Raw genomic sequence first — 26827 nt, 5'->3', positions numbered from 1 at the left:
TGGATGGTTGAAAAATAATAGGCAGTTCTTTTGGGTCACAAATGCACACATTGTATGAACATTTGCCCCTGCCCTTTAATTAGTCTTTGCGTGCCACTGCTGGAAAACTTGTAGTTATAATAAAAATTTCTGTTTTGTATCTGTAGTAATGTACACATAACAGCAACAGTATGTAAGTTCATCCATCCATCCATCCATCTTCTTCCGCTTATCCGGGGTCGGGTTGCGGGGGCAGCAGCCTAAGCAGGGAAGCCCAGACTTCCCTCTCCCTAGCCACTTCGTCCAGCTCTTCCGGGGGGATCCCAAGACGTTCCCAGGCCAGCCGAGAGATGTAGTCTCTCCAGCGTGTCCTGGGTCTGCCCCGGGGTCTCCTCCCGGTGGGACGTGCCCTGAACACCTCTCCAGGGAGGCGTCCGGGAGGCATCCTCATCAGATGCCCGAGCCACCTCATCTGGCTCCTCTCAACGTGGAGGAGCAGCGGCTCTACTCCGAGCTCCTACCGTATAGCCGAGCTTCTCACCCTATCTCTAAGGGAGAGCCCGGCCACCCTACGGAGGAAGCTCATTTCGGCCGCTTGTACCCGCGATCTTGTTCTTTCGGTCACTACCCAAAGCTCATGACCATAGGTGAGGGTGGGAACGAAGATCGACCGGTAAACAGAGAGCTTCGCCTTCCGGCTCAGCTCCCTCTTCACCACGACAGACCTGTGCAGAGTCCGCATTACTGCGGACGCTGCACCGATCCGCCTGCCGATCTCTCGCTCCATCCTTCCCTCACTCGTGAACAAGACCCCGAGATACTTAAACTCCTCCACTTGGGGTAGGATCTCATCCCCGACCCGGAGAGGGCACTCCACCCTTTTCCGGCTGAGGACCATGGACTCGGATTTGGAGGTGCTGATTCTCATCCCAGCCGCTTCACACTGGGCTGCGAACCGCTCCAGAGAGAGTTGAAGGTCACGGCTTGATGAAGCCAACAGGACCACATCATCTGCAAAAAGCAGTGATCCAATCCTGAGGCCACCAAACCGGACCCCCTCGACACCCTGGCTGCGCCTAGAAATTCTGTCCATAAAAGTTATGAACAGAATCGGTGACAAAGGGCAGCCCTGGCGGAGTCCAACCCTCACCGGAAACGAGTCCGACTTACTGCCAGCAATGCGGACCAAGCTCTGGCACCGGTCGTACAGGGAACGGACGGCTCGTAACAAGCAGCCCGACACCCCATACTCCCGGAGAACCCCCCACAGGACTCCCCGAGGGACACGGTCGAATGCCTTCTCCAAGTCCACAAAACACATGTGGACAGGTTGGGCAAACTCCCATGCACCCTCAAGAACCCTGCTGAGGGTATAGAGCTGGTCCACAGTTCCACGGCCAGGACGAAAACCACATTGCTCCTCCTGAATCCGAGGTTCGACGATCTTACGGACCCTCCTCTCCAGTACCCCCGAATAGACCTTACCAGGGAGGCTGAGGAGTGTGATCCCCCTGTAGTTGGAACACACCCTCCGGTCCCCCTTCTTAAAAAGGGGGACCACCACCCCGGTCTGCCAATCCAGAGGCACTGCCCCCGATGTCCACGCGATGTTGCAAAGTCGTGTCAGCCACGACAGACCCACAACATCCAGGGCCTCAAGGAACTCTGGGCGGATCTCATCCACCCCCGGGGCCCTGCCACCGAGGAGCTTTTTAACCACCTCGGCGACTTCAACCCCAGAGATGGAAGAGCCCACCCCATCATTCCCAGACCCTGCTTCCTCCAAGGAAGATGTGCCGGTGGGATTGAGGAGGTCTTCGAAGTATTCCTTCCACCGATCCACAACATCCCGAGTCGAGGTCAGCAGCGCACCGTCCCCACTGAGCACAGTGTTTACAGTGCACTGCTTCCCCCTCCTGAGATGCCGGATGGTGGTCCAGAACCTCTTCGAAGCTGTCCGGAAGTCGTTCTCCATGGCCTCACCAAACTCCTCCCATGTCCGGGTTTTTGCCTCGGCGACCGCCGAAGCTGCATTCCGCTTGGCCTGTCGATACCTGTCTGCTGCCTCGGGAGTCCCACACGCCAAAAAGGCGCGATAGGACTCCTTCTTCAGCCGGACGGCATCCCTCACCACTGGTGTCCACCAGCGGGTCCGGGTGTTGCCGCCCCGACAGGCACCAACCACCTTACGGCCACAGCTCCGATCAGTATGTAAGTTAGTTTAGTGAATTAAAAAGTATATACTGTTTTGACTAATTTCAGTCTCTCAACCGAGTTTAGTTAGCTAAACTGGACCCTTAAACAACTTTCATGGCTCTTAGTTGTGGGACAAAAGGTGATAATGCCATGTCATCACTTCTTCGACAACTATCTATTTGTTTAACTAACTGATTATCCTCATCTGACCACCCATCACCTTCTTTAATTTATTCACTGAGTAATTTTTTTCTCTCTCTCTCTTCCATTTATTTATCTTTTTTTTTCTCTCTCTCTCTTTCGTTACCTTCCCTCTACTCTCCTTTTTTGGCCTCATCCCCACAGTCTGATTATACTATAACTGGCATTAACCCTTGAACACCATAACTAAATCAATACATATGACCTGGACTTGCATTGCTGCAGCCCCATTCCATCTCCACCCACCTCTCCCTTTTTTCTTTTTTTTTTTTTTCAAAATTCCTCTCTCTCTCCTTTCTTGAATTTTTTTCACTGCTCATTTATCCGAGAGACCTGGCACTTTAGGTATCAATGTCAGCACTTTGATTAATAACTCTAGCACTTTATACTCAACTCCAGAACTCCAGTACTGTCTAAATCTAGCACTTGAACATCTGCTACTGACCACCTGTGTACAATAAAAACTATGATTGTAATGTATTGTAAATTTTTTTATTATAATAATGTTTCTCTGTTCTTTCTTTTCCTTAAAAAGAAACAAAACAAGAAGAACAGAACCCTTTAAATATTATACTTGTATTTAATTTTTTTTTTTTTTTAACCTGTTTGTTTTTATATTTTAGCTGGGGGGACTACCAATGGAAATTAGCTTGGTAGCTAGATTTGGGTACAATTACATTTTATTTTTTTAAAGTGTATATGAATGTACACTGTCCTTCCTTATCAAATAAACTAAATTGAAATTGAAATTGAAATATTTTTGTGCTGTGAAGGTATCAATTAAACACACAGAAATAAAGACACGACTGTAAATTTTCAACGAAAATGAACCGAAACAGAAAAGTATGGGAAAACCTGCCTAGCAAACAATATAAAAATAATACACAAAAAAAAATAATTATTAAAAAAATCACATAGGCCAAGTTAGCCTATCAGCTCTAGGGATCACGTTACCACACCAAGCCTCCTCTGTCTGTCCCAGCAGCATAACGCAGAGCACAGTGCGGAGTGCGGCGCAGTGTCTCTGTTGTGTCTCTTTAAGTACAGCAGGCAGTGCTGTTGGGCCGTGTGGAAGCGCGAGCGCACGGTGCGGCAAACAGCCTCCCAACACACCGGATTCACTGTCCACTGAGAGACAAGACAGGTCGACCTCAGAGCCTGCCTCACGTCCACACTGTGACCTGAACAGCTGAGCGGCGTGGTGGAAACGAAGCGAGGACAGTGTGTTTAAGACGACTGCGCTCACGGGAATATTAACATTACTCCCTCCTCCTCCGACGGGTAGCTCGAAGTGCGCAGCGGTTCATCTGCGGTAACGTACTGTACAGTAGACTAATGAAGGCGCGAGGAGACAACCCGTGCTAATAAGCTTGAAATGACGTGACGAATCTGCGGATGACCGGACAGCAGGAAAGAGCCCGACAGAGCACGTTGCTGTTTGTGTCTTGCTGAATGACTGCAGAGATGAGATGCCTGAGCCTGAGAGGTGACCGTCCTCAGCTGAGTTTTGTCCTGTGAACTGCAACATCACACCATCTGCTGAAGCCTGCTCCTGACACCTCTTTAAAGGTAGGCTGAGCCACCACAGATATTGCACTTCATTTTTAAGAGGAAATCTTTCATGCAACTCGCAGTGCATTCTGAAAAATGTGCACACAGGTTACAAAAGTCTGCTTAGCCTCACAGATGAGCTGAACATCCTCTGTGTTAATTACAGGATATGCCACTTGTTCAAGCAAAGGTTTAACAGCAGGCCTGCTATATTGGGCTTTTCTATTTAAAGCATTTGTGTTCATAGTCTGAGCTTCAGGTGATAAAAATACTAGCCCTAATCTTTCCTATCCATGTCTTCACGCTGCACAGTAAAATCCAAGTCTGACCACGTGATTCAAAAGGTTTGTCTTCATATTTACACCTGTAGTGCCTGTGTGTTGTGTTTAGCAGATGTTAAGGTGTCTCTGCTCTCTGCTCAGCGCATTATCATGCTCACTGGGCAGTAAAGATTGGTCTCTAATCAGGCGCATGCATGGCTGGTGGCCTGCTGACTGCATCCCCCCTAAGTGTGAAGTCGCTGCACTTTCATTAGAGCACTGCTGCTAATTTTTAACCAGAGCTACAGACCAGACAAGGGAAACAGACTGGGATACCTAACACGCATTTCCTCCCCTCATTTGTGTTAGAATTTCTTAACTTAAGCATGCACAGTCACGGTTTTTGTTGTGAAACTCTTTAATTTGCTGTGTTTTGGCTCAGTGGTCTAAAAGAGTTGTGGTCCCAAGTTGTTGAAGCAGAATTCAGTCAATGAATGACTGATTCCCCCTTTTTTGGGCAAAAAGGAATACTGTAAGTTGCATACTAATGTTAATGTCATTGCTTTATGTTACTCTGAATTGAGTATCATCTGGTTTAGGACAGGTGGTTGTTGGACACAACATGTTTTTGCCTCTTGTGGTATCTGCATGGTTTGTCGTGCAGTGTTCCCTAAAACATGAAAATAACAGCCCAACATGCCAGGTAATCAATGCAAGCTTATTATTTAGGACCTAGCTCCTAGCTACTGGGCTACCACCTCCCCTGCTCATTGTTTCTGATGGCCCCATTGTACTGTAGATCACTGTATTGAACTGCTCTGTGTGAATTGTTGAGGTAGTGAAGAACATTATGGTTGCTTAGATTGATCACATTGCTGTTAGAATCAATTAATGAGCGGCACTAATTGCTTGTGCTGCGTCTTTATCAGCACTTGGCACGGCAGTAAATAAAAGAATAGAGTGTGACAGACCTCTGGTTATGGCACTCAGTTCATCGCTCCTGAATATAAAGCAAGCACAACCGATCATTACCATGAACAGCTCTGTGACATTTGATTTAAACTCTAATTCTTCATCATCCCATTTGAACCTAATTAGACCTGTAACGGGTGTTTCAGGAATTATTGTTGAAATCTGTGGACACCCTTTCAATTTATTTTTTAATTTTTATTTTTTTTTGCTATCAGTGTTGTTGCTGTCCTGGTAGCTCAATCATCCCTGAGGTGTAAACAGACGTCACAGAACTATAGCAACAACCTTTATTTGTGTCTGTGCACTTGGGAGTGAGAGGGTGTTGCTGAATTGGGCACAGTCAGGTTCATGAAAGTTCTGTGTCAGCCTTTACAGATTTTACAATGAAGATCCTAAAAGACAGATATGCATTTGTTAGTTTGAGGAGTCTTTCCTCTTAGCACTCGCTGCAGAGCAGACCTTGAAAGTGTCTCAGATTTGACATCCTTTGTGTAGTGACAGGGTGGCCAGCAGCAGTGTGAGAAGCTTTGAATTCCTCCAGAGCTTATCTCCTCATCCTCTTGGCGACCTCTCAGAGATGTGCTGTGGATCATATCCAGCGTCCCCAGGCTTTGGAGATGGCCAGAGGAGCTGACAGGAAATACAGTTTTGCGTGCTAGTGTTAGCTCTCGCAGTGGAATAACAGTGATGGGGCAGTGCAGGCTGTGTGTAGGCAGGGTGTTATACTCGCTCCTGATACATCACCATCAAGAAAAGATGGAAGGATCCTCATTAGAGCTCATACAGAAATAGCTTAGCAATGACTGCTCTGATGTCTTTTCCAAGGACATGCTGGAAGTTTCTGCCTATTTGTAGTGTGTGGTGTTCAAAAGCATGACAGCGATTTAACACCCAGTGGCTTCAGAATCTATTTCTATTAGTGTGAATGCAACCTAAAAGGATGCGCCTTAATATGAAATACTACTCTGCAATAAAAGTTGTTGCTTTTCCCTGAAAGCAAAATGATCTTTTGGAAGAGGATAATCCTCTGCACTTTGTTCCAGTGACATGGATACAAAGAAGTCAGTGTCCTTACATGCTCATATGAGCCAGGTTCTCAGCTTATAGGTAGATTATTCACACTGGATGTCATCTGCGGGCGGATCAAGACAATTATGGCCTGCAGGTGGTGAGGACAAACCAACCTAAACCTCAAGACGAGTCAGTACTTTTTTCACACATAAAAGACACAGTGTGTAGAAACTAGAATGTTTAGCTGTGGCTATCTGTGAGATTGCTGATATTTCACCAGAGGAAACATAAAGAGGATGTTGTGAATCTGTTGTAGAGATTCTGTAACGTAGATCATTAAGCTTAGGGTAACAGGGAATCGAAGTTTCCACCATTAATCTATAACTTCATGATTGGTTGGCTAGTTGTTATGGAAAGATGCATTTCTCATGCTAAGTTCACCAAAACAACTTTTTTATACTTAGGTGATTATGCACTAATTTGAACATATCTAGCAATAATATATTCAGTTTCTAAATTTTCTGCTAAATGCTGCATATCACTACATATTGCACCTTTAACACACGTTCCTCATGTTACAGCTCTGCTTCATGAGTTTACTAAAGCTCAGACACAAGACAGCACACTGTCATAATCAGATACTTGTAAATACTTAGTCTTGTTATTTTTTTTCTCTAATCCTCATGAGCAGCATGGAAAGGAAACTTTTTTGGTTTTGCCACTGAAAAAATAAAGACTAATGGCCAATTATATTTTTGAGCTCGGTCCTGCTGTTAAGGCTCAGACACAGACAGACTGCCCGCTGAGGATATGGGTGTTTAATCCAACCAGACTAATATAAGAAGTCAGATAATGTGTGTGTGAGTGTGTGTGTGTCTGTCTGTCTGTCTGTCTGCAGGGATCAGGGTGCATAAGTCTTAAAATATGTCAGGACTTGAGTAGTATCATTAGTGATTTTTGGATCTACATCGTGTTTATGGATATCACTGTGGTGGTTCAACAAAATATCTGCTTCCACTTCCAAATGGTGTCGTCATCATGTGTCTCAAACATTTTTTTGATGACCTTTTGTAACAGAAATAAAATCCTGCCACGTGATCTAAATAAACCAGTTATACCCTATGAGTGGCTGCCCGTGTTGTTAACAAATCACAGTCAGCTATGATTAAAGTCTGGCATCGCCTTTTACAAAACACAGCAAAAACAACAACAAAAAAACAGGCTTAATCAGTATGTAAGTCTGAGTCTTTCTCTACATTTTCCAAGTCAGAATACACTCAGGTCTGAGTCCAAATCTGAGTCATCACTGCTCGAGTCCAAGTCGCGTCACGAGTGCTGAAAATCAAGAATTAAGTCATGCTTCAGGAAAACTTTTGGACTACAAAACAACAACAATGGTAGCTGGTAACAAAGAGCTAAGTTAGATTTTAGTGAATCAATGTTCTCTAGTCACTGGCGTCCTCATCTTTTCCTTACATGACATTTTACTTTTTTTCTGTCTAAGGTCAGTTCCAACAGGCAACCAGAGATCACTGTGTTTAGTTTTAAACTCTCAGTTCTCTGCTGTAATACAAAGTAGGGAAAATCTGTCTTTTCTTGATCTGGGTATTCACAGCATTCAGCATTCTTTAGGAGGTCACCCAAGTCCCAGATGAGGCACCAGCTCTGGCTCCCCTCAGTCAGACAGAAACTCTCAGTATAGACTCTGCACTGTTGGACTGACCTACAGCTGTGTGAACTTCCAACATCAGCTGCTCAGGGAAGGCAGGAGGCTTTACACCATGTGTGAATGTGTGTGTGTGTGTTTAGGAGACGATGGAGAGTGTGAGAAACAGAGGACAGATGAGGAGCTGAAGTTGAAGGAGAAAACTGAGGATATTAAAGTCACATTCTCTTCACTTTTGCTCAATGGCCGACCTTGAGATGGTGCCAGCGTGGGAGATCAGCACATCATGGCTGTAATTGCTCACCTCGAGTAGGAGACCCTCTTGTCCTCCCTCCAACCTGATCCCTGCTTCACAAAAAGGCCTTTGTTGGTGTCAAACTGCTGGGCTCTGTTTTCTCTACCTGCTGCACCAACAGAGCTCCCAACTGGCAAGAGCAGAGCTTTCACAACAAAATAATCTAGTTTACCAACTCCACTCTTCGGAAACCAGAGAAAGAAATAACCTGAGTGCTGCCTCTGTGCTACTATTTTGGGTGGGGGATTTAAACCCCAAACTCAGGCACTATTTATCCAAATAAGAAGCAATATAGAAATAATGGTGTCCTTGTTTCCACTTATTCTGTTTGCTGGGCTCTACTAGGTCAGGCTGGTTAGGTCTCTGTCCATAGTAGCATGCAGATATGTAGTGTTTTCTCTCCTTTGCTTTGTGCAGCTGGTATGTGAAAACACATTCAGACTACATTGTGAAGAATTAGACAGGCCTTTTCTTCAAAAAGAGATGTCAGGAGATTTCTGCAAAGCCCTGTCCTCACAATACTGCAGCACAGCAATAGGAGCCTCTGCGATAAATCATCAGAGTGGAGTCCCCTCTGGGTCTGTCAGCCTGTGCAGTCAGTGTCAGCAGCAGCCTCAGATCTCCTTTCAGAGAGCTGGGACTTAATTGGGCTCTCACGCTTGCTTGAGAAATTTGTCAGGTCGCTGTGAAATGAACTTCTTGCCCAAATCAAGATGTGCGTCTCTCTTTTCCCTCCTCTTTCTACTTCTGTGATCATAATAGAATAAAAGGATACTCAAGCTCTTAAATGGATAAACTACTTTTGCTGATTTCCTGTAGGCCATGTGTTATTAAAAAGTAAATAGAAGCAGATTCTTGTGCTTCTCTGCTCGGTAATTGTATCTGCAGGGATTTCTTTGGAAAATGTGCAACAGGAACCAAGCCTCATCTATTTATACACACTTTAAGAGCTTATTATTCTTACACTCGCCTTACATGTTTTTCCATTAATTTCCAGCAGGAAGCAGGATGAGCGCCTAAGTCTATCCCCTTATCAGCTACTCTTCTGAGTCTGGCAGTAAGCAGAGCTCCGCAGCAGCCGTGCTAATATTCTCCATCTGTCAGTGAGGCTGCCCAGGTTGGCCGCGATGCTAGGAACTATCACATGAAGTAAATGAGGCACGCCTGGTCAGCTACGGGCCAGTCGCCATGCCTCGTCAACCCGCATCACCTCTGCTCTCCCTCTCTGTGACCGACTGTGCAGATGTCTCTCCTAGGTTGCTGCAGGGTGGGATGAGTCAGCCTGAGCTCAAGTTCAGCGCTTCACTGACTCCTGGTGCAGCCTTCTCACTCAGTCAGCCTAACACGGTCTGTCTGAACCGCTGAGGCCAGAGCACAGGCGGTATTATCTGCTCTGTTAGACACTGAGGTGGGTCCAAACTTCATGTTTGACTGACATCCCCCACCAGCTTCTTCACACAAGCTCGAGACTCCCTTCATTATACCTCCTCAAGATCAGACTGCGTCATGGAAATGTAATTGGTGATGTTTCACCAGAGAGAGAACATAAAGAGGGTGTTGTGAATCTCTTGAAAAGATTCTATGATGGTTGATAATTAAGCTTAAAGCAACAGAAAATTGAAGTTTATTCATTCATTCATTTTCCGAACGGCTTATCCTGTTCAGGGTTGCAGATGGCTGGAGCCTATCCCAGCTGTAGTTAGGCAAGATGCAGGGTACACCCTGCACTGGTTGCAGGGCAAGATTGAAGCTTTCACTGTTAATTTATAACCATATGTTCTGAAGTTCCAGGAGGACCTGATCTGTGCTAACTCAATTACAATTCAGCTTACATAAGTCATCCAAATATCTATTTTCAATTACTGGGATCTACTTTTTGCCAAGAGATTCAGTCTAATCTGCAGAGGCTTTGAGATTCACGTCCACTCTTGGGTGTAAATAAAGCACTGGGAGCTTTTTTTCATGGGCCCAGATTATTGAAATAGTCAGCAGATACTTGTCTCACTATAAATAACGCCCTAGTTACTCTGAGCTAAAAGTGAAGGTTTTTCTTGAAAGTACTTTCTATATGACAAATTGTCTGCGTTTCAAACTGAAAACCTTGACACATAAAACCATGTCAAAGTGCCACCAAGGGAAGTGAGGAAATGTGTTTTCAGGGTATGTGTGAACTCTGCCTTTGTGGTACTTCAACCACATCCAGATCAGACTGAAGTGCAGGTGTCCTTTACAGAGATAATTGAGCACCTTGCTGCCATCTCCCTTTGTATTTCAGTGACAACCAGCGTGTGCTTCCCTCTATTACTTCAGAGATGTTTTCTGTATTGCATCAGATCAACAGAGAAACTCTAGGGCATGCTCGTCATGTTTTATTCACCTTAGCAGGAGCTGCAGGCCCTTTGCTTCCCATAAGCCCAAAGCAGGCAGCTGTCAGAAAGCCTGAGTCCCCTGATACTTTGCCTATTTCTACTTCTATACACAGATGCACACAAATACTCTATGTGTTGGCACATTTGGTAGCATACTATACTGCTCTCTTGAGTGCACATATGCATGTAGTGAGCTGAAGGACTGGGGGAAGAAAAGGGACTGAATATACAGAGCCCTCATGTGAGGAGGGCCAGAGCATGTAGTGAAATAAAGAGCTGTGTATGATTGTCAAAATTTCACAAAATACGCCCCTCTTTATGTCAGATTTCCATTGTTTCGTACTGTGAAGTGACTTCAAAAGAAAGTGATGCATTGAAAAATTTTGAAGAATCAAAGATTTCTCATGGACTCTTTAATGACTACATTAAAAGAAAATGATGCTTAAAACTGTCTAAGTTATACTTCTGGATACACAAGTCTCACAATAGAAACCTCATGATGCTGCCTTGCAGTGCATAAGACATTAAAGGAGTAAATTAAATTGTAAAAACTACTTTGAATTGGGCTATTAAAAACTGTTTTTTTGTGTGTTAAATGTAAAGCACACAGATTTTATTATTACCTTCAAGCAAGTGGTTTTGTTTAGATAAACTGAAATACACATACACACTTATGTATGCAGTCGCACATCCATAACTCACTCATCATCATAATGGAATCCATTGTAAACTGCAACTAGAGCAGCAGAGACTTAAACACTTTATTTACTGATTGATTTATCATTTCATATAGGGATGAAGTGACGGACAATGGGGACATATAAAAAAACAGCAATGACAGTTTAAAAATAGTTGTGTTAGCAACAAGGTCCCTAATGAATTTAGTCTCTAATTGGACGGGATAGTTTGACAACCGGCCTCTGGTGCTGCTCGACCTTTACAGGCGGATCTGCGTGATCCAGATGAGGCCTACGGTTGGGTACACATTTTGCAAGGCATGCTCACAGAGCACCCTACCACATACACGCTTCATGTTTTTCAGATGGATGTATCCAGACCAGTGCACCCAGCTCGCTGCCCTGCGTGATTGTGCACATCAAGCAGCTCATCAGGAAACAGCTAACTAGCTTGTGTACAGCAACACTCGGAGTGAGAAACACGCTGCCTGTTCTCATGCGATACTTTCAGGCTCCTTCGATTACATAAGGAAAGTAAAGTCTGAAAATACTTTTGTTTCTACTGTGGGTTATGTGTGGAGGTGCTGGCAGAAATATAGACTGCATACTGATGGAGGTTCTTTGCTGCACTGAGAGAGAATGAGATTTTTGTCATGACTCAAAATGTGTTTTTGCTGCATTATAACTGCCATGCTGACATCTTTAAGCAATAACGTGAAACTCTGTGTGTTATGGGGTTTCCCCTCTTTTAACTGTCAACTGTCATTGCATTTGATAAGCAAAAAGGATCCAGGTAGTTGTTGCTAAACGTTACAATCTTTTCTTTTTTTCCAAGTAATTTTTTGGGCTTTTCACGCCTTTAATTGGATAGAGTAGGAAACAGGGTGGCAGTGGGGAATGACACGGGGGAAACAGGCCACAGGCTACTTTTGAACCCAGACCACCCACTTGAGGACGAACCTCATGGGGCATGACCCAGACAGCTTTGCCCCATAAACTTTACACTCTTAAAACTTGCCTTGATCCAAAAATTAGTAAAATGCATTGTCTTCACTTAAACGATTTGTGTCTTGGACTGTTGCCACTAGGGCTTTGTTTTCTCACAAGGCAATCAGCTGTTTTTAACATACAACTACTGTGAATGGATAAATTTGATTACACCTATGTTTTTTTCTGGTAGATACAAAGTACTTGACTGGTTTTCTGAATACCTGCTGTTTTCTGTATTTCATGCTGAGACGGCAGCCTGCAGTTTGAGGATATTGTTTGAAGGGATCCCAGCATGTGGTGTCGTGCAGGCACGCCTCTTTGCTCCAGACAACATCCTTAAGTAGCCTCTCTAATCTTCTTTTTCCAGCTTAAAGCGACGCAGTCTTATTTAGCTGTCAAGGATATACATTTGTCGAACCTTGAACTGTGAATAATATGACCAATGAGCTAAAAATTGTAGATTGCTGAATTAAAGGGTAAAAAGTGCAATGACTGAAAGGAACACAGTACTGTGGATCTCTGAAAGGAAAAAGGAGACTAAAGTACGAGTAGTATGATTTTGTCTCCACTGGGAAATTGAGATGCAACCAGCACCAAAATGGAAAAATTCATTTCACACGACTCTCTTCAGAGCTTCAGAAGCAGCATTTACTGTAACAGTTGATACCTTTGGCAAAGTATTATCAGACTGTAATTCACAGCAGATATGCCATACTATGTTTTTATTTTTCTCTCATGCCAGGAGGTGAGACTAAAGAGTTTTCTGCAGAACAACAGAGCTGTACGATTTCTGCTTCAGGACACTTCAGCAAAGTGGGAGCTCGCTGTAACTGGAGCTTGAATGTGTGTCCTACAGTAGAACATTTGTGTCTCCTTTCCACTGCTCTGCAGAGTACTGTACTGAGTTTCTGTCACTGTGTCCAACAGAGCAGAAGGAGCCCAAGTGACAACAATTTTCTTTGTGAGTTAAGTTCTTCCAATCACACTCAGTGAGTGGACAGGATTAGCTTGCCATTGTGGGGTAGGACTGTGGCCACTCTGGTGTGGCTGAAATAATGCAACATATACTGCGATGGATAAACAAATGGTACAACAAGTATAATATGAGGCCCCGTTTACACAACAACTTTTCAACTGAAAACGCTAAAACGCTGTGAAAACGAAGTGAAAAAAATCTGCATTTACACGGAACGCTGATGGACTGAAAATGCTGTAGTAAGCATGCCAGGCCTGTAGGTGGTGCTATAACTGTCTTGTCCAGAAGCCGCTTTTGGGAGAAACTAAGTTAAAAAGTGAAGCAACAGATGCACATTTTGTTGAAAGACAGTCAGCAGATACAGAAGATTGAGCAGCACAAGCACAACACGGTAGTTCACGAGGATTGTAACAACAGTACCGTTGCGCGAGGCAGAGTGTGAGGTCAGCGTTTCCATTGAAAACGCCGGCTTACTGTTTACACGTCAACGGTGTAGGGAGTGTTTCAGAAAAATCCCTCTCTGGAAGGCTGTTTTCAAAAGTTTGCGTTTTAGGTCGGCTGAAACGCCGTTTCTGTGTAAACTGGAGGCTGAAATGCAACAAAACGTTTGCGTTTTACCCTAAAACTGTTGTCATGTAAACGGCCCCTGAAAGGGATGGTCTCTGAGTCTTCCTGATGCTAATGATGCCACAAAAAACAACCACCATGCATTCAGCTGCACAAAGCTAAAGAGCTAACACATCTCAAGCTGTCATACCACAGTTTATCATTTGGCTCACTCAGTGATCTATCATTTTAAATGTCAGTTAGCATCTGTTTCTCCTTACTGTACATCAAGTTCAAATTCATTTATCACTTATAATCACAGTTTACGTTAACCGCTCATTGCCAACAAGCAAACAGAGCAAGTTTTCAGTGATCTGCTGAGCAGGTCTAAAAGCAGCTGAAGAGCTTTTTTCTTACAAGTTGAGACCAAACAGTGAGTAACACCATGGCTGTGTGTGACTTCAGCTTAGCTTACAAATCATAATCATCAAATATTCATATCTACAGCTTCTTTATATATGAGCTTCTCTTTCCAACACCTTTCTCTGACTTTACTTCCATACGTTCCCTTCAGAGGCTTCTCCTATTTACGTGTCTTCTCTTCAGTATTAAACATTTCTGTAACTCTACAATCCTCCTTATGTCTTTTCAAGCAGAGAGGACTGAGCTCCACAGAAGAACAGAGCTGGGAGAATTCTCTTTTAATTAAAGCTGGGGGATATTCTGTGCTTAGGGAAGGTGAGAGAAGAAAAGAGGGAGGAAAGCTCCTTTCCACTTTAAGAAAAAAAAACTGAGCTGCAGATATTCTGTAAGGCCCTGAATGAAAAGCTTTGTTAAGGTTTGATAGTAGAAGACATCATTTGATCTCCATTGACAGCACCTCCCTGCTGCAGAATAATTACTTCTTTTATGGAGCCGTTAAAGAGGAGCGATTCAAGTGATCATTTCTCAAATGTCCTTCAACTTGGGTTTGAGTGGGTTCTGGGAGTGGCACCCACTGAGGGAGGGAGGGTCTAATAATCACAGAACAAAGATCCAACACATTTCTCTCTGTTCTCAACTTTTTGACACATCATTAGTGCTCAGGCTGTCTTCTCTGTTGAGCGTTAAGATTTTATTTTCAGCACTTTCTTAATTTCGTCTTTTATATTTAGAGAAAAACATCAACAACAGCTCAACACTGCCTGACCTGACCTGAGAGTTTTTTAAAGTTTGCACAGTTTGTGTCAAATTGAGCTCTGCTCCTTTACGTCCAGAATCACAATGGAGCTGTTCTTTCTTTGCTGCTGTTTTCTGCCTCACTGTCGCTTGCTTATCAGCGCACACTGATGGAAACGTTCGCGATCATCCGTCACTCGATTACAATGCAAAAGCTTAAAGCTACTGTGCCTCAGTCACAGAGGGGGATTACATTATTTTTAGACCCCTTAATTTACCTCTTCTCTTTCAGAGTAAAAGGTCACCACTGAGCTTAATGGACCATTGAGTATTATCAGGATTACAATGAGCTTTTTCCCTGCCATCCTGGGCTTAATTTTTAAGCTTTATGGGGTGTGCTTAAAAACCCCTTCAGTGATTGGTCTGTACCACCTTCCTATCGGTAAAGCACAAGTATTTCTAATTATCATTAGCAGTGTGCAACAAAAAGGATTAAAGTGAACAATCATATCATGACAGTATTTATATATTAATCCTTTAATTAATGGTATGTTGAGTATTTGAACAGAAAAAGGAGCTAGAAACAAAGCAAATGTTGCATTCATTCTGAGTTCTGCCTTTTTCCTATATTAGTGTTAGCGATAATGGGGTTATTCCTGTTCTGTCCGGACCATTCATAAATTTACACGTAATTTATAGATCACTCTATTAATTTGTACCAGCTACATTTAAATGTGCAGCACTTTGGTCCCAGGCTAGGTTGTAAACGTTGTAAAAAATCTTAAGTCAACCTATTTGGCAACACTTTAGAGCTGCCTTCACAAACTGTCATCACAAATTTCATTAATGAAATATTTTTTTAAGCACCACTGACAAAAAAAGCTGCGTATGGAAATTTACAGTATACCTGCGTAACAGTTGGTTCAGTATGTCAAGCATCAAAAACTGATTTCTAAGCTTTGATAAAATTTGACAGTCTTACAAACTTCTTTTCCGATGTGCCTCTTTCTGAGTGGCCAGCAGTAATTGAGTGTATCAGGCTCTGAGCCAATCGTTAATACAGACAAACACTAAGATCAAACACCGGTTTGGATTAAATGGCTGAAACCAAAGTGGGAAGCCAAAACTGTAGCCCATACTGTGGGTACTTCTGCCAAACACGGAGGAAAGAAAACTGCTCTGGCTATGTAATCCTGTTATTTTTGGGAGTAGTCCTGCTCACACTCCAGTTTTCAGGGGTCATGTGCTCTGAAGGGCTGCTATCTGGGCTGAGAGAGGTGCTTGAATCTGCTCTGCAGAGCAGCAAATATTTGGCCTCTCACTGATTTACTTGAGCTTTCCTAGTTTTTATATGCAAAGAAGTCTTTCCTGAGATTCAAAAATCTTAAAAGACTTGTTTTTCATACATCTGCACTCTTTACTTCTATTTGACGATTGACAATGTACACATTTTGTTGTATAATGTCAAAGTGCTATACAGAAAAAAATGGATTCAGTCTCAACTTGGCAGTTTTCTGGCGCTCTTGAGTTTTCTCTTGAACTTATAATGAAGCATCAGATAACTCCAAAGGGGGATGCGGTGGAGCAATCTTTGTAAACTTGAAGCAAGCATTGCCAATGTTATCACCGGGGGAGGAATGTGATCTTCAGTTTGATTTGATTTGACAAACACAGCTAATGCGCACTGGCAGGCCAAACACACTAGGAAAGCGGAAAGACAGGCCCCAGGGTGAGGGTAGGGTCAGGGCTGCTGCTGCTGCTAACACTGTTAACCCTTCTTCTGCTGCTGTATCACACAACAACACTGAAGTCAACTCTGTGTGTACATAACACAAACAGAGGGACTGAAAACGCCTTCCTGTCCCCCTACACCGGATAATCTGTTCTTCCTGCTTCTGTAAACGCTGAGCCTTTTTTGTTTTCCCAGTGATGTGTTCTTCTCCCCTCAAGAGACACTTTCAGTACACCATCAGTGTTGGGTTTAGTGTGAACCAAACATAACCTCACTGACATTTTAACTAACGGTTGTTTTCCTTAATTCACCTTTTTTTGAGCAGAGCCAGAAAAACCCATTTGAAGCCGTGGGAGAATATCAAACCTGATTCAGTTCATCTGGTTGGATTTGCATCAGAGGTTTGAGGTCTCGCAGTTTAAAAGCCTCACCCACATTTGAGTGAAAAAATGTTATTTTGGCAAAGGAGAAAGAGGGGAATGGAAATTGATTACATCTGGAGAGCCAGGGAACATAGCTGAATGCATTATTGGATTCTCTTCAACATTAAATCTTTTGCGCTTTGTTGGAGGTTATAAGAAGGATTAAGAAGAACAAGTTTTCATTTTCTTTCAAAGCTTGCATTAAACTCTAGTTTTTCTCTTTTTGTGAGCTTCCTTTAAACCACAAACCAAATAATCTATGCTTGAGGCTTTTCACTGTTGATATCTTCTCTTTCATCACAGTTTCATCTCTAACAGCCTATGAGTGTCTGTTGAGCTCAACAGTAGACCATGCTGGCTAAGAGTTTGCAACCGTTTCTGGACTTGACACTTGTCCTCCTCAAGCCTGTCCTTGGTCAATGAGTGCCAGGGCAGATATGAAAATTATTTATGGATTGACTGGTGGAGCCATTTTCCTCTAGCACAAGCCGAGTTGGCTGTCGGTCTGCCCAGCAAAGATTAACTTTGACGTTTCCTCCCCCAAATCCGCTCTGATTAAATATTTGCTGGCTCATTTTTTATGAATGAGAATTAATGGTCAGTCAGTGAGTTCATGTCTGCTTCACTTGAGTAATTGCCATGATTTGGCATAAAGACCTCTCTGTCAGTGGCACCTACAATCTCTTTTCAGTTGAATTTCCTCTTCCTGTGTCTGAATGTTTACACATGCCAACCTGATTGTTATACATTAGTCATATTTTTATCTCTTTCTATAATTTGCCATATTCTATTTGTTGGATATTTCAACACAAACCTCTATAATCGCAGGATCTGACTCTCGTACCAGCCACGTTATGGTCATAGATAAGGAGACTGCAGTGTGTAAGTTGTTTACCCAACTTTTTGAAATCTTGGGTGAATTATCTTGACAAATAATCAGGGGACTTCCATAGCAGTTTGTAGCACATACAGTCATGGAAAAAAATATTGGACCAATTTTGTTTTCTTCCATTTTTGGTTCGTTTCGATGCCTGGTACAACTTTAGATACGCTCCTTTGGACAAATATAATGATAACAACAAAAAAAACTCATAAGAGTTTAATTTAAGGGCTAATTCCCCATTTTCCATGTTTTTTCTTGACAATAACCAAAATCACTTAGGTTCTTGCATTGATAGCAATGGCATTGTACCACCAAAAACAGTGTTTTCATGCACTCTGAGTTTTTTTCTGTCTGTTTAAGTCATATAAAACTCACAGAAGTTAGAACTTGACTGCATGACCATTGTTTTTGATGCGTTTTGGCATACTCTCCACCAGCTTCTGACGATGTTTGGCTGTCACAGCAGCCCAATCCAGACAGATCTGCTTTGCTTTTGGGCTTTTGGTTCTCCGTTTTGAGTTTGATGATGTTCCACAGGTTTTTAATTGGATTCAGATCTGGTGTATGAGCTGGCCAAGGTCTGGTTCAAATGTTCAGGTTCTCCATCCAGGCTTTAAGGTGAATTGTCTTGTTGGAAAATACTGTCATTTGAGTCAGGAAAGAGTTTTCCAGCTGATAGAAAAGACTGTTTTCAAGAGTAGCTCTGTACGTGACCGGGTTCATTTGCCCTTCACACAACTGCGTTTGCCCCGTTTCACCCAGACTGTAACAACTCCAGATCATCACTGATCCACCCTCATGTTTTCCTGTAAGGGCAAGACTGGTTTGTAGGCTTCTCCCGGCCTCCTCCTAACCAGTAAGTTGGCTGGAGTGGACATCAACTCAAAACTGGATTTATCACTGAAGAGAAACTTCGCCCACTCATTAACAGTCCAATCCTTCTGATCCCTTGCAAAGAGTAACTGGGCCTTCTTCTTCCCCTTGTTGATGAAGCGCCTCTTCCTTGCCCTGTGTGACTTCAGACCAGTCAAGAAGTCAGTTTCAAACAAGCGGCAGCCTCCGGTCTGAGAATATGAGACAATGCGGAAGTGCTAAAATCTGCTGTTTCTCGAGTGTTCGCTTGAGGCTGGCTCTGGAAGTAGCGGAAGTCACATACACACCAAGACAAAAAAAGCCGTTTTCAAAGCAGAAATTAACCTTTTTACAGCCCGGTTCAAAAAACGTCTCCTGTCTGAGTCGCTAATTTTACTACTGGCACCCACTGTACAGGGGGTTAATTTTTTTCTAACGCAGCCGTTCAGAGGATATCAAGATCGCAAGCTCCCCCAATAAAAGGCACAGCTGAGGGTCACGTGAAGGCCGGTGCCCTATGGCTGTACGTGAAGCCCTTGCCACTACCAATATGGCCGTTATAGCCGATGTGCTTCATTTTCCATTTCAGTAACAGACGGGTGACGTCGGCGAGACTACGTCCATGTTTTATACAGTCTATGGTTTCAAACTGTTGTTGCTGGACAAAGGACATTTCTCGACAGTGCCCACTCATTTTTAAGGTTACCTGGAGGTCTGACCATGATTCCTGACCAAGAAACTGATGAGTGCACGATCATCTCGTGGGGTATAAAGTAGTGCTGCACGATTTGGGGAAAAAGTGCGATTTGCGATTAGGTGGACAATATTGCGATTGCGATTATGCTTGCGATTTAATAAAAAAAGTTGTGTCATGATGAGTCTACAGACTTGCTTGGTTATCATGGAGAAAAATCTGAATTGCATGTGCTGACATTGCGATTGCGATAATCGTGCAGCCCTAGTATAAAGACGTTTCCTACCTCGACCAGCTAGCAATGTTTGGCTTGCTTTTTCTTGGTGTAATGAACAGCTGTCTTGGAGATCTTCAGTTTATTTTCTACCTGTCCCTCACTCATGCCAATTTCCAGCAGTGTCAAGATGGCTGCCTTTGTGGCTTTGCATAATTATTTTGTTTCAGGCAGGATGTGAGAGCTGACAGCTTCTGAGATGTGCTACAGCTTGAGTGTAGGCAGGAAACACCCTTGGCCTTTGCATGTGCAGTGCTGCTTATGACATGAAATGACCTCTTATTTACCCTGGGAGTACAATAAAGCTTACGCATGTCAAATAAGACATAAAATATTATGTAATCAGCTGCTTTTTTCATGTTCATTGTATTCTTCAGGTAGTATACCCTAAGTGGTAACAGACATTGAAATGAACACGCAATTGAAGAAAAAAAAGGTGGTCTAATTTTTTTTTTTCTATTACTGTATAGTATAACACCAGTACATCATTTCCCCTGGTATTCTAAGCCTGTATAAGCATAAACAGATATAGACCAAGACAAGGCCGAGTCACCACAATCATAAGCTAAATCAGGGAAACAGTGTTAGTCTGCTTTTAAAAGTAGGAAAGGTGTCAGTCCTCCTGGTCTGAACTCTGTGAAAGTGTGTTCAAGAGAGACTGTATGAGAGTAAAATGGCACCTTTGTAGGTTAAAAGAAGAATTTCAAATTGTATCCTTATTTTATGGGGTCCTAGTGCAGAGATGCTTCTGTGCAAGAAATTTTATTCCTTCTAGCAGTCTTGTAGGGTGCAGTACCATTTTTGACCAGCTGGGGACTTTACGGACCTTTTATAATTCCCTGATAATAAGGATCTGCACAAATCAAGCCAAGTGTTAACAATCCTCATTGCATCCTGTCATGTTATAGTTTTACATGAAGGACATTTAGCACTGAAACTCTTGAGTTTATTTAATATGTGCATAATATAAAATGTTAGCCTGTGTGCAAACTAAACTGACCAACATTAAACTCCGGCACATTAAAAGTATTGCAGTGAGCGTGCAAGCGTTAAGCTAAAAGCATTGGAATAAGTTTACAGTTTCACAGTGCCAGTAACAGTGTAGACTTGTCTCTTTTTACCTCATACAATATACAGTATCTGTACAATTGCAGCGTGAGTCCATCCACAGTCTTGTTACTGTCATTTGAACCTGACAAGGGGGAGTATGAATAATTAACATCAAGAATTAAGCTGAGTGATTCTGCTGCGTACTGTATGTAAGAGACAGAGTGTGAGGGTGTCACATGCACTTAATCTATATGACATTTCCATCCATTCCACTTCATGTTGTTTTTTCTGTCTGTACAAAACAGAGATGTCTTTCTACTTGTTTGCAGAGTTGGTTCACGTACATCCCTAAACAATGCTCTCTTTGCACAGGTCTTCAACCCACCAGAAGGCCACCACTGTTTCCAGGATACTGTTTCCCCTCCACGGTGAGTCACGAGTAGGAGGCAAGTTGAGATATGCATTTTTTATTTTTCTGTGTAGACAACGTAACCCTTGAGGGAACCTAACCTAGATATGATTCCTCTCATGAAAACAAATTATTCAGTTTGAAACAAAGGCCAGCTTGTAAAGTTTCAGCATTTCATTAGCTCTGAAATATGAATCATTCCTCCATCAAAACAGATCAAAATATTGACAGGGCTGAGAAAAGTGTTCAGTAACAGACAGAATGAGCGTGGGAGGAACTTTTTAATTCTGTTTTTACAGCTGTTGAACTGTTGAAATTGATAACAGCACGTATTGAACTATGTAACAGCATTTATTTGTGACCCCTGCGGAGGCTGTTCATGAGAATGAAAATGTATTCAGTTTCAGACAGAAGTCGTTAAGGGAAGTGTGGAAAATATGTTCATGTTTTTTTCTGCCAAAAGTGAAATTAGAAGATGTAACCACTTCTGTTTTTTTATTCCAATTATAAAGCTATGATGCAAGCAGCTTGTTATCCTAGGTTAACGTTAGACTGGCTGGATATAAAACCACACTTGCAAGTCTTCACGCTAAAATTAGCTGAGCTCGACTGCTAACTCGTACCTCTCATAAGAAGAAATCCATTCATTTAACTCTTGGTACGAGGGCCAGCGTAGTGATTTCCAAAAACGTCAAATATTTTCTTTATAAATATGATTTGTTTGTTTTCAGATTTGTTTCCTGATACATTGAAACAAAGTGGGTATTAATTTACCTCAGCACTATTAATGAAAAAAATACTCTATAGTGGGTTTATTTCTAGCACAGAAAGATGGCGTTTAGTGTTTTTTTATTTTCTTTACGGTAACTCAATCTTCTCAGGATAATTAGTGTGTCATTTTGGGTTTTAATTTAACTCTGGTTAGATGATGTGATTGAAAACAGGACAAAGTACTGAATAATTAAACTGGAGATAAAGACGTCTGTAACACGAAGCTGTCCTTGCAGATATTTATAAGTTACACATGGATGGATGCAGCCTGTTCAGTCTTGTGAGCAGAATGTGATCCATTTCTCCTTGAGGGTCCCAGACTCTTCCCAGACTACTGGAGGGAAAGGTAGAGAAAAAATAAAGCCAAGGAGGGGGGTCTGCGGTGCCATTGAGGTGTCGGGTGACCAGTATTTTGTGGATTTGTCCATAGGCAGACAGAGAGCCACAAGGGCGAGTGTCCCCTCCAATGTTGGGGAAAATTCCCTGACCCTAAGGAGTGTTGCGTTACAACTTCCAATTGTAGCCTCCAGGGCTCGTCCCAGAACAGAGCCTCCTTTGAGAGAGGCTCCTGAGAATTTGGGAAGTTGTGACTCAGTCGTCCTAAAAAAAAATGAGGTAAACAGTTTAAAACCCCAAACAGGATAAAGATAAGAAAGATAACTTTCTGCTGAATCGCTGCGAAGACTTGAACTCTGTATTTAACCTCTACATTTTTTAAGCGAGCCCATTTTCTCTTTTCCTCTTTAACATTCACACTAATTATTATCCCCTTAAATCATCATTATTAATTAATTCATTTAGCTCCCAAACATATTTTCTAAAAGACAAAAAGAAAAATGCCGCAGGGTGGGTCTCAGCTCTCGCCTCTTTGCTTCATCTCAGTTATGAAAGATAATATTGAACTTTGATTGTTGTACCAAAGCTTTTCTGACTCCTTAGTGCAAAAAACTCAAGTTGACTTATTTTAACATCTTTGCCTGTCTTGTGCTCTGATCAGTAGACATGGTCGACAGGGTATACAGCTGTAATAACATGTTATTGAAGTATGAACTATCTAGTTTGCGTGGGCAGAGTCTGTGTCTCTGATGACCTGTCTTGGATCGTGTAACGCTGAGCAAGACCTTTAAGATGTGTATCAGCAAACTCTATCCTTCTGTAATCTGCTCATCTTATTTCTCCTTCAGCACCTGTGATAAAGCTTACTCAGGTGGGCACTTATTCTTCTTTTTCTGTGTGTGCGTTTGTTGTTACTGCAGATGGTGAGTCACGCCCTCTCTCCTGGATTGTCTCGGTGAATAGTCGGCCGCACAAAGGCAAAAGGATCTCAGCTCGGCCATTGAATAAAACCCTCTTCCTTCCACTTCTACACAGCGTGGGAGAAGAGTGCCACTGCTGTGCTGGTGTGGCATCTCTGTAGGCCGATAACTGGAATAAAAGCAGTGTTGAGCGATCATCTTTCACTCTGAGCTACTCACCTTTCATGCCGCAGCCCAGGAGCCAGCTCTCAGGGCTGGACTGTCAGTGGGAAGGCAGAGAGACTCACACTGACGAGATCAGCTGAGATGCACAGGGGACAGGTGTGAAGTATCTTCCTCAAGAGACTGAGGAGGCATACACGAGGAAAGAGTCATGCTATTGTTTGGATGACCTCCACACTTAATTGAGACACTTAGACTGACTTTTTTTGGGCCCAGTTGGGCTGTGCGGCGTTAATTCTTCTGCTTTATGAGTTTTCATCCCAGGGAGAGTGTGTCTGAGTGGCAGGGGGAGCCAGCATGGCCAAGCCTCTGCTGAAGATACAGCGTTATTTCCGCAGGAAACCCGTCCGTTTCTTCTCCCTCATCCTCCTTTATCTGACGGCCGGGAGCCTCGTCTTCCTGCACTCTGGCTTTGTCGGGGACAGCAGCTCAGGAGGCAGAGGAGGTCGGGACTCTGTGGTGGCTTCAGGGTCTTCAGCGTCAGACACTCGAGGGCTCAGCATCATGAGCAGAGTGTTTAAGGAGACGCGCAGGTCTGGTCGGAGGTATGGCCCCCCGTGGATGAAAAAGAGGCTGGAGGGAGAGGCAGTGCGCAGGGGGGGAGACTACACCAGCAACTGGAACCGTGCACTTAAAGGACGCAATGCCAAAGACATGGACGATGGAAGAGGTGGGTCATACCAAGACTTTCATACATTTATGCACTATGTTGTTTGCTTGGAAGTTTTTACACCTGATTAATCACATCACGTCTTGTCTCAGAGTGAACTCTTTAAGTTACTCTCTCCTACAGTAAATAATTTCTGTCACACACATGTTTTCCCTTTGTTTGTAAACTGTGTGTCCTATCAGGAAAAAGACTGTTAGTGTTTAAACTCATGGGTGGCTGAAATCTGACTGTAGCTTCTTTTCGAAAAGTAATGTGACCAAATGATTTGATTAGATAATCTCATTCCCTTACGCTGTCACACACCCTCTGCATTTATGACTAAAGTGTCAATTATTTAAAAAACAAACAAAAATAAACCCTACAAGTCAATATTTTCATCACATGCTGTGAAAATACTTGATGAGGGTACGGACCTTCCTGTGTGGGTTCCTCCTTAAATAAAATAAATAAAAGTGGTGATACTTCTGTGTTAAAATAGCCACTCATGAGTAAAAGTCTGTCATTTATGGCCATTTAAAGGTGATGGAATATCTGCGTTAAAGTTTACTAACAGCACTTGTGCAGGATATCTCATTGCTTCCACCAAGGAGGTTGTGTTTTTGGGAGAGTTTGTCTGTCTGTCTGTTTGGTTGTTTGTCTTCGAACAACATGACTCAAAAAGTAACAAACAGATCTGGATGAAATTTTCAGGAAATTTTCAAAACGTGATAAGAAAGAAGTTATTACATTTTGGAGGTGATCCAGATCACCTGGATCCAGTTTTTTTTAAGGATTCTTTATCATTGTAAAATAGGGCCGTTTTCACCATATGTGTGCATAACTCCACGATAAATGCTCGGGTTGCTTTGCAAAACAATACAAGACAAGGTCACCATAATTTCTGACAGATGTAAAAGTATATAAAAGATCCAGATCCTGGCAATATTCTGGATTATAAAATATGTACTGGGCCATCATAATTTTTGACACAGTCAGGTAACAAATTATTGTACAAACCTGCAACTAACACCAAATTGTAGCAGACAGTCCGCTGAAAGGGAGTATAACATTAAAGTAGGACTAAAGTGTTGTGTGACAATCACAATATGCTTGGTGGAGGTCTGTGCTCTCTGAGTGCTTTTCCAGTTTAGAGTATGTTATTGTTAAAATATTCTATTATATTGTTGAATTATTTCACACATGCATCAACATCTCTGAGGATTTCTTTAATTGTCCCCTGTCTTTAAAGCTCTGTCATCGCTGTGGCTTTCAGATAAAGCACTCGTAAATCAATCTTCAGAAAGACTCCAAATGGCAACAAATAACAAGATTTTCTTTTGAGTTTTTTGGGTTCTTCAGTTTCTTGCCCCCTCCAGAGCGCTGCACAGTCAGGTGGAGAATCTCAACCTCCATTAAAGTGGAACATAAGTGGGGGCGACTGCTCTGTCCATGTGTGAGCTGTGACAAAAAGTGGTCACTGCTCTCCTCATTTTTTAACTCGCTCCACTCTGGGACAGACGCCAACCTCTCTGAGCCTGTAGAGAAAATAAATAAGTGATTCTATTACAAAAAAGCTCTGAGTCACTCCACGGTGCAGTGCCCTGCTGCGCAAAAGAGAGCTCAATATTCAAGAAATATGTTTCTCTAGAACAGAGTCAAACTGTTATTTTTCCAGATTCAAAGCCAGGAAACAAATATTTTTACAGTAAACATTTAGGCTTTGGGTTAAATGAATGAAGGTGTGTTAGTCCACCTCCTAGGGCTGCAACAAAAAATGATGATAGACACATAAAACTGCATTTCTTATTACTCTGCGGTCTTAACCACGTCTACTGTTCTCTAAGCCTTTATATACATATCTTTCCTCTCCTCTGTAAAGGCACGCCTTCGTGCTGGCTCTGAATGTGATTTCCAGAGAATGCAGTGTGAGATTTACTCCGCAGCCCTCACACACGCTTGCTCAGTGTGCCGCAGAAGCACAGAGGTGTACTGTACTGTACTGTTGGGAAAACAGCGGTCGGCTGGGTAACGGGTGTAGCAGAGGTGCAGGTGATATTAGTTCCACTAGGCACAGGGCACTTATTGAGCATTAAAAGTTATAAAAAGACCAGCTTAAAGCAGGATGTATACATCATTTTTAGATGCAGTTTTATTTCCTTCTATCCTCTCTTCCTGAGCAGAAATATGCTTTGCAAAAAGAGGCAGCAGCTCTATTTAAATCAGTGTTTCCCTACATGGTAAAGCAGATTATTTTACAGCTCAACAATTGTTAGAAAGAAGATTACAGTCCTGCAGCACACCACATGCTGCGCAAATGCAGGTCTTTAGCCCATAACAATTAAAGTAATGCAGAGGACTAGGACTCATTGAGCTATTAGCAGAGGCTCAGAGGGGTAATGGCACAGCACAGATGGTGACAGGTTTGTTTGTTAAAGGTACAGTAGAGCCTGTGCAGCTTGATTTAATAGGAGAGTCTTGTTTTAATAGGAGGAAAGGAGCTGTTTGAAGGGCTGCTGCCTCTGCAGAGGTTCACTGAAGCCCAACCCCCCACACACTGGTGAATTAATGCAGTGAAATGACTGCCACTACAGTAACAGGCCACTAGAAGGGGATGTGTGTCTTTATAAATAAATAACACTTCTGCCCCAGTTTGGACTCCTCGTGTGCTGCTTCTTCTCTATGTAGGCAAATGTCGATGAAACTGTGGTAGGAAGTGTTCATTTTTACACAGTTTTTGAGTAAACCGCTCTTTTGCATTGGTTAAGT

General features: G+C 42.8%; 1 protein-coding gene across 1 annotated transcript in view; it reads left to right on the top strand.

The window, feature by feature from the left end:
• Positions 1-3394: 3394 nt before the first annotated feature.
• Positions 3395-26827, top strand: part of wscd2 (WSC domain containing 2) — a 36986-nt gene continuing 13553 nt past the window's right edge. Inside the window, exons 1-3 of the mRNA XM_074670141.1 lie at positions 3395-3945; positions 21127-21182; positions 23191-24082. Coding sequence (XP_074526242.1) covers positions 23710-24082 — 373 coding nt within the window. The 5' untranslated portion in view covers positions 3395-3945; positions 21127-21182; positions 23191-23709. The remainder of the gene's footprint in view (positions 3946-21126; positions 21183-23190; positions 24083-26827) is intronic.

The sequence above is a fragment of the Halichoeres trimaculatus genome, unplaced genomic scaffold, assembly GCF_033239565.1.
Source record: "Halichoeres trimaculatus isolate MK-OKI-2021-1 unplaced genomic scaffold, fHalTri1.1 fHalTri1_scaffold_5, whole genome shotgun sequence".
Lineage (NCBI taxonomy): Eukaryota > Metazoa > Chordata > Actinopteri > Labriformes > Labridae > Halichoeres > Halichoeres trimaculatus.
Note: the sequence above shows the minus strand (reverse complement) of the source record. Positions and strands in the feature narration are given on the sequence as shown.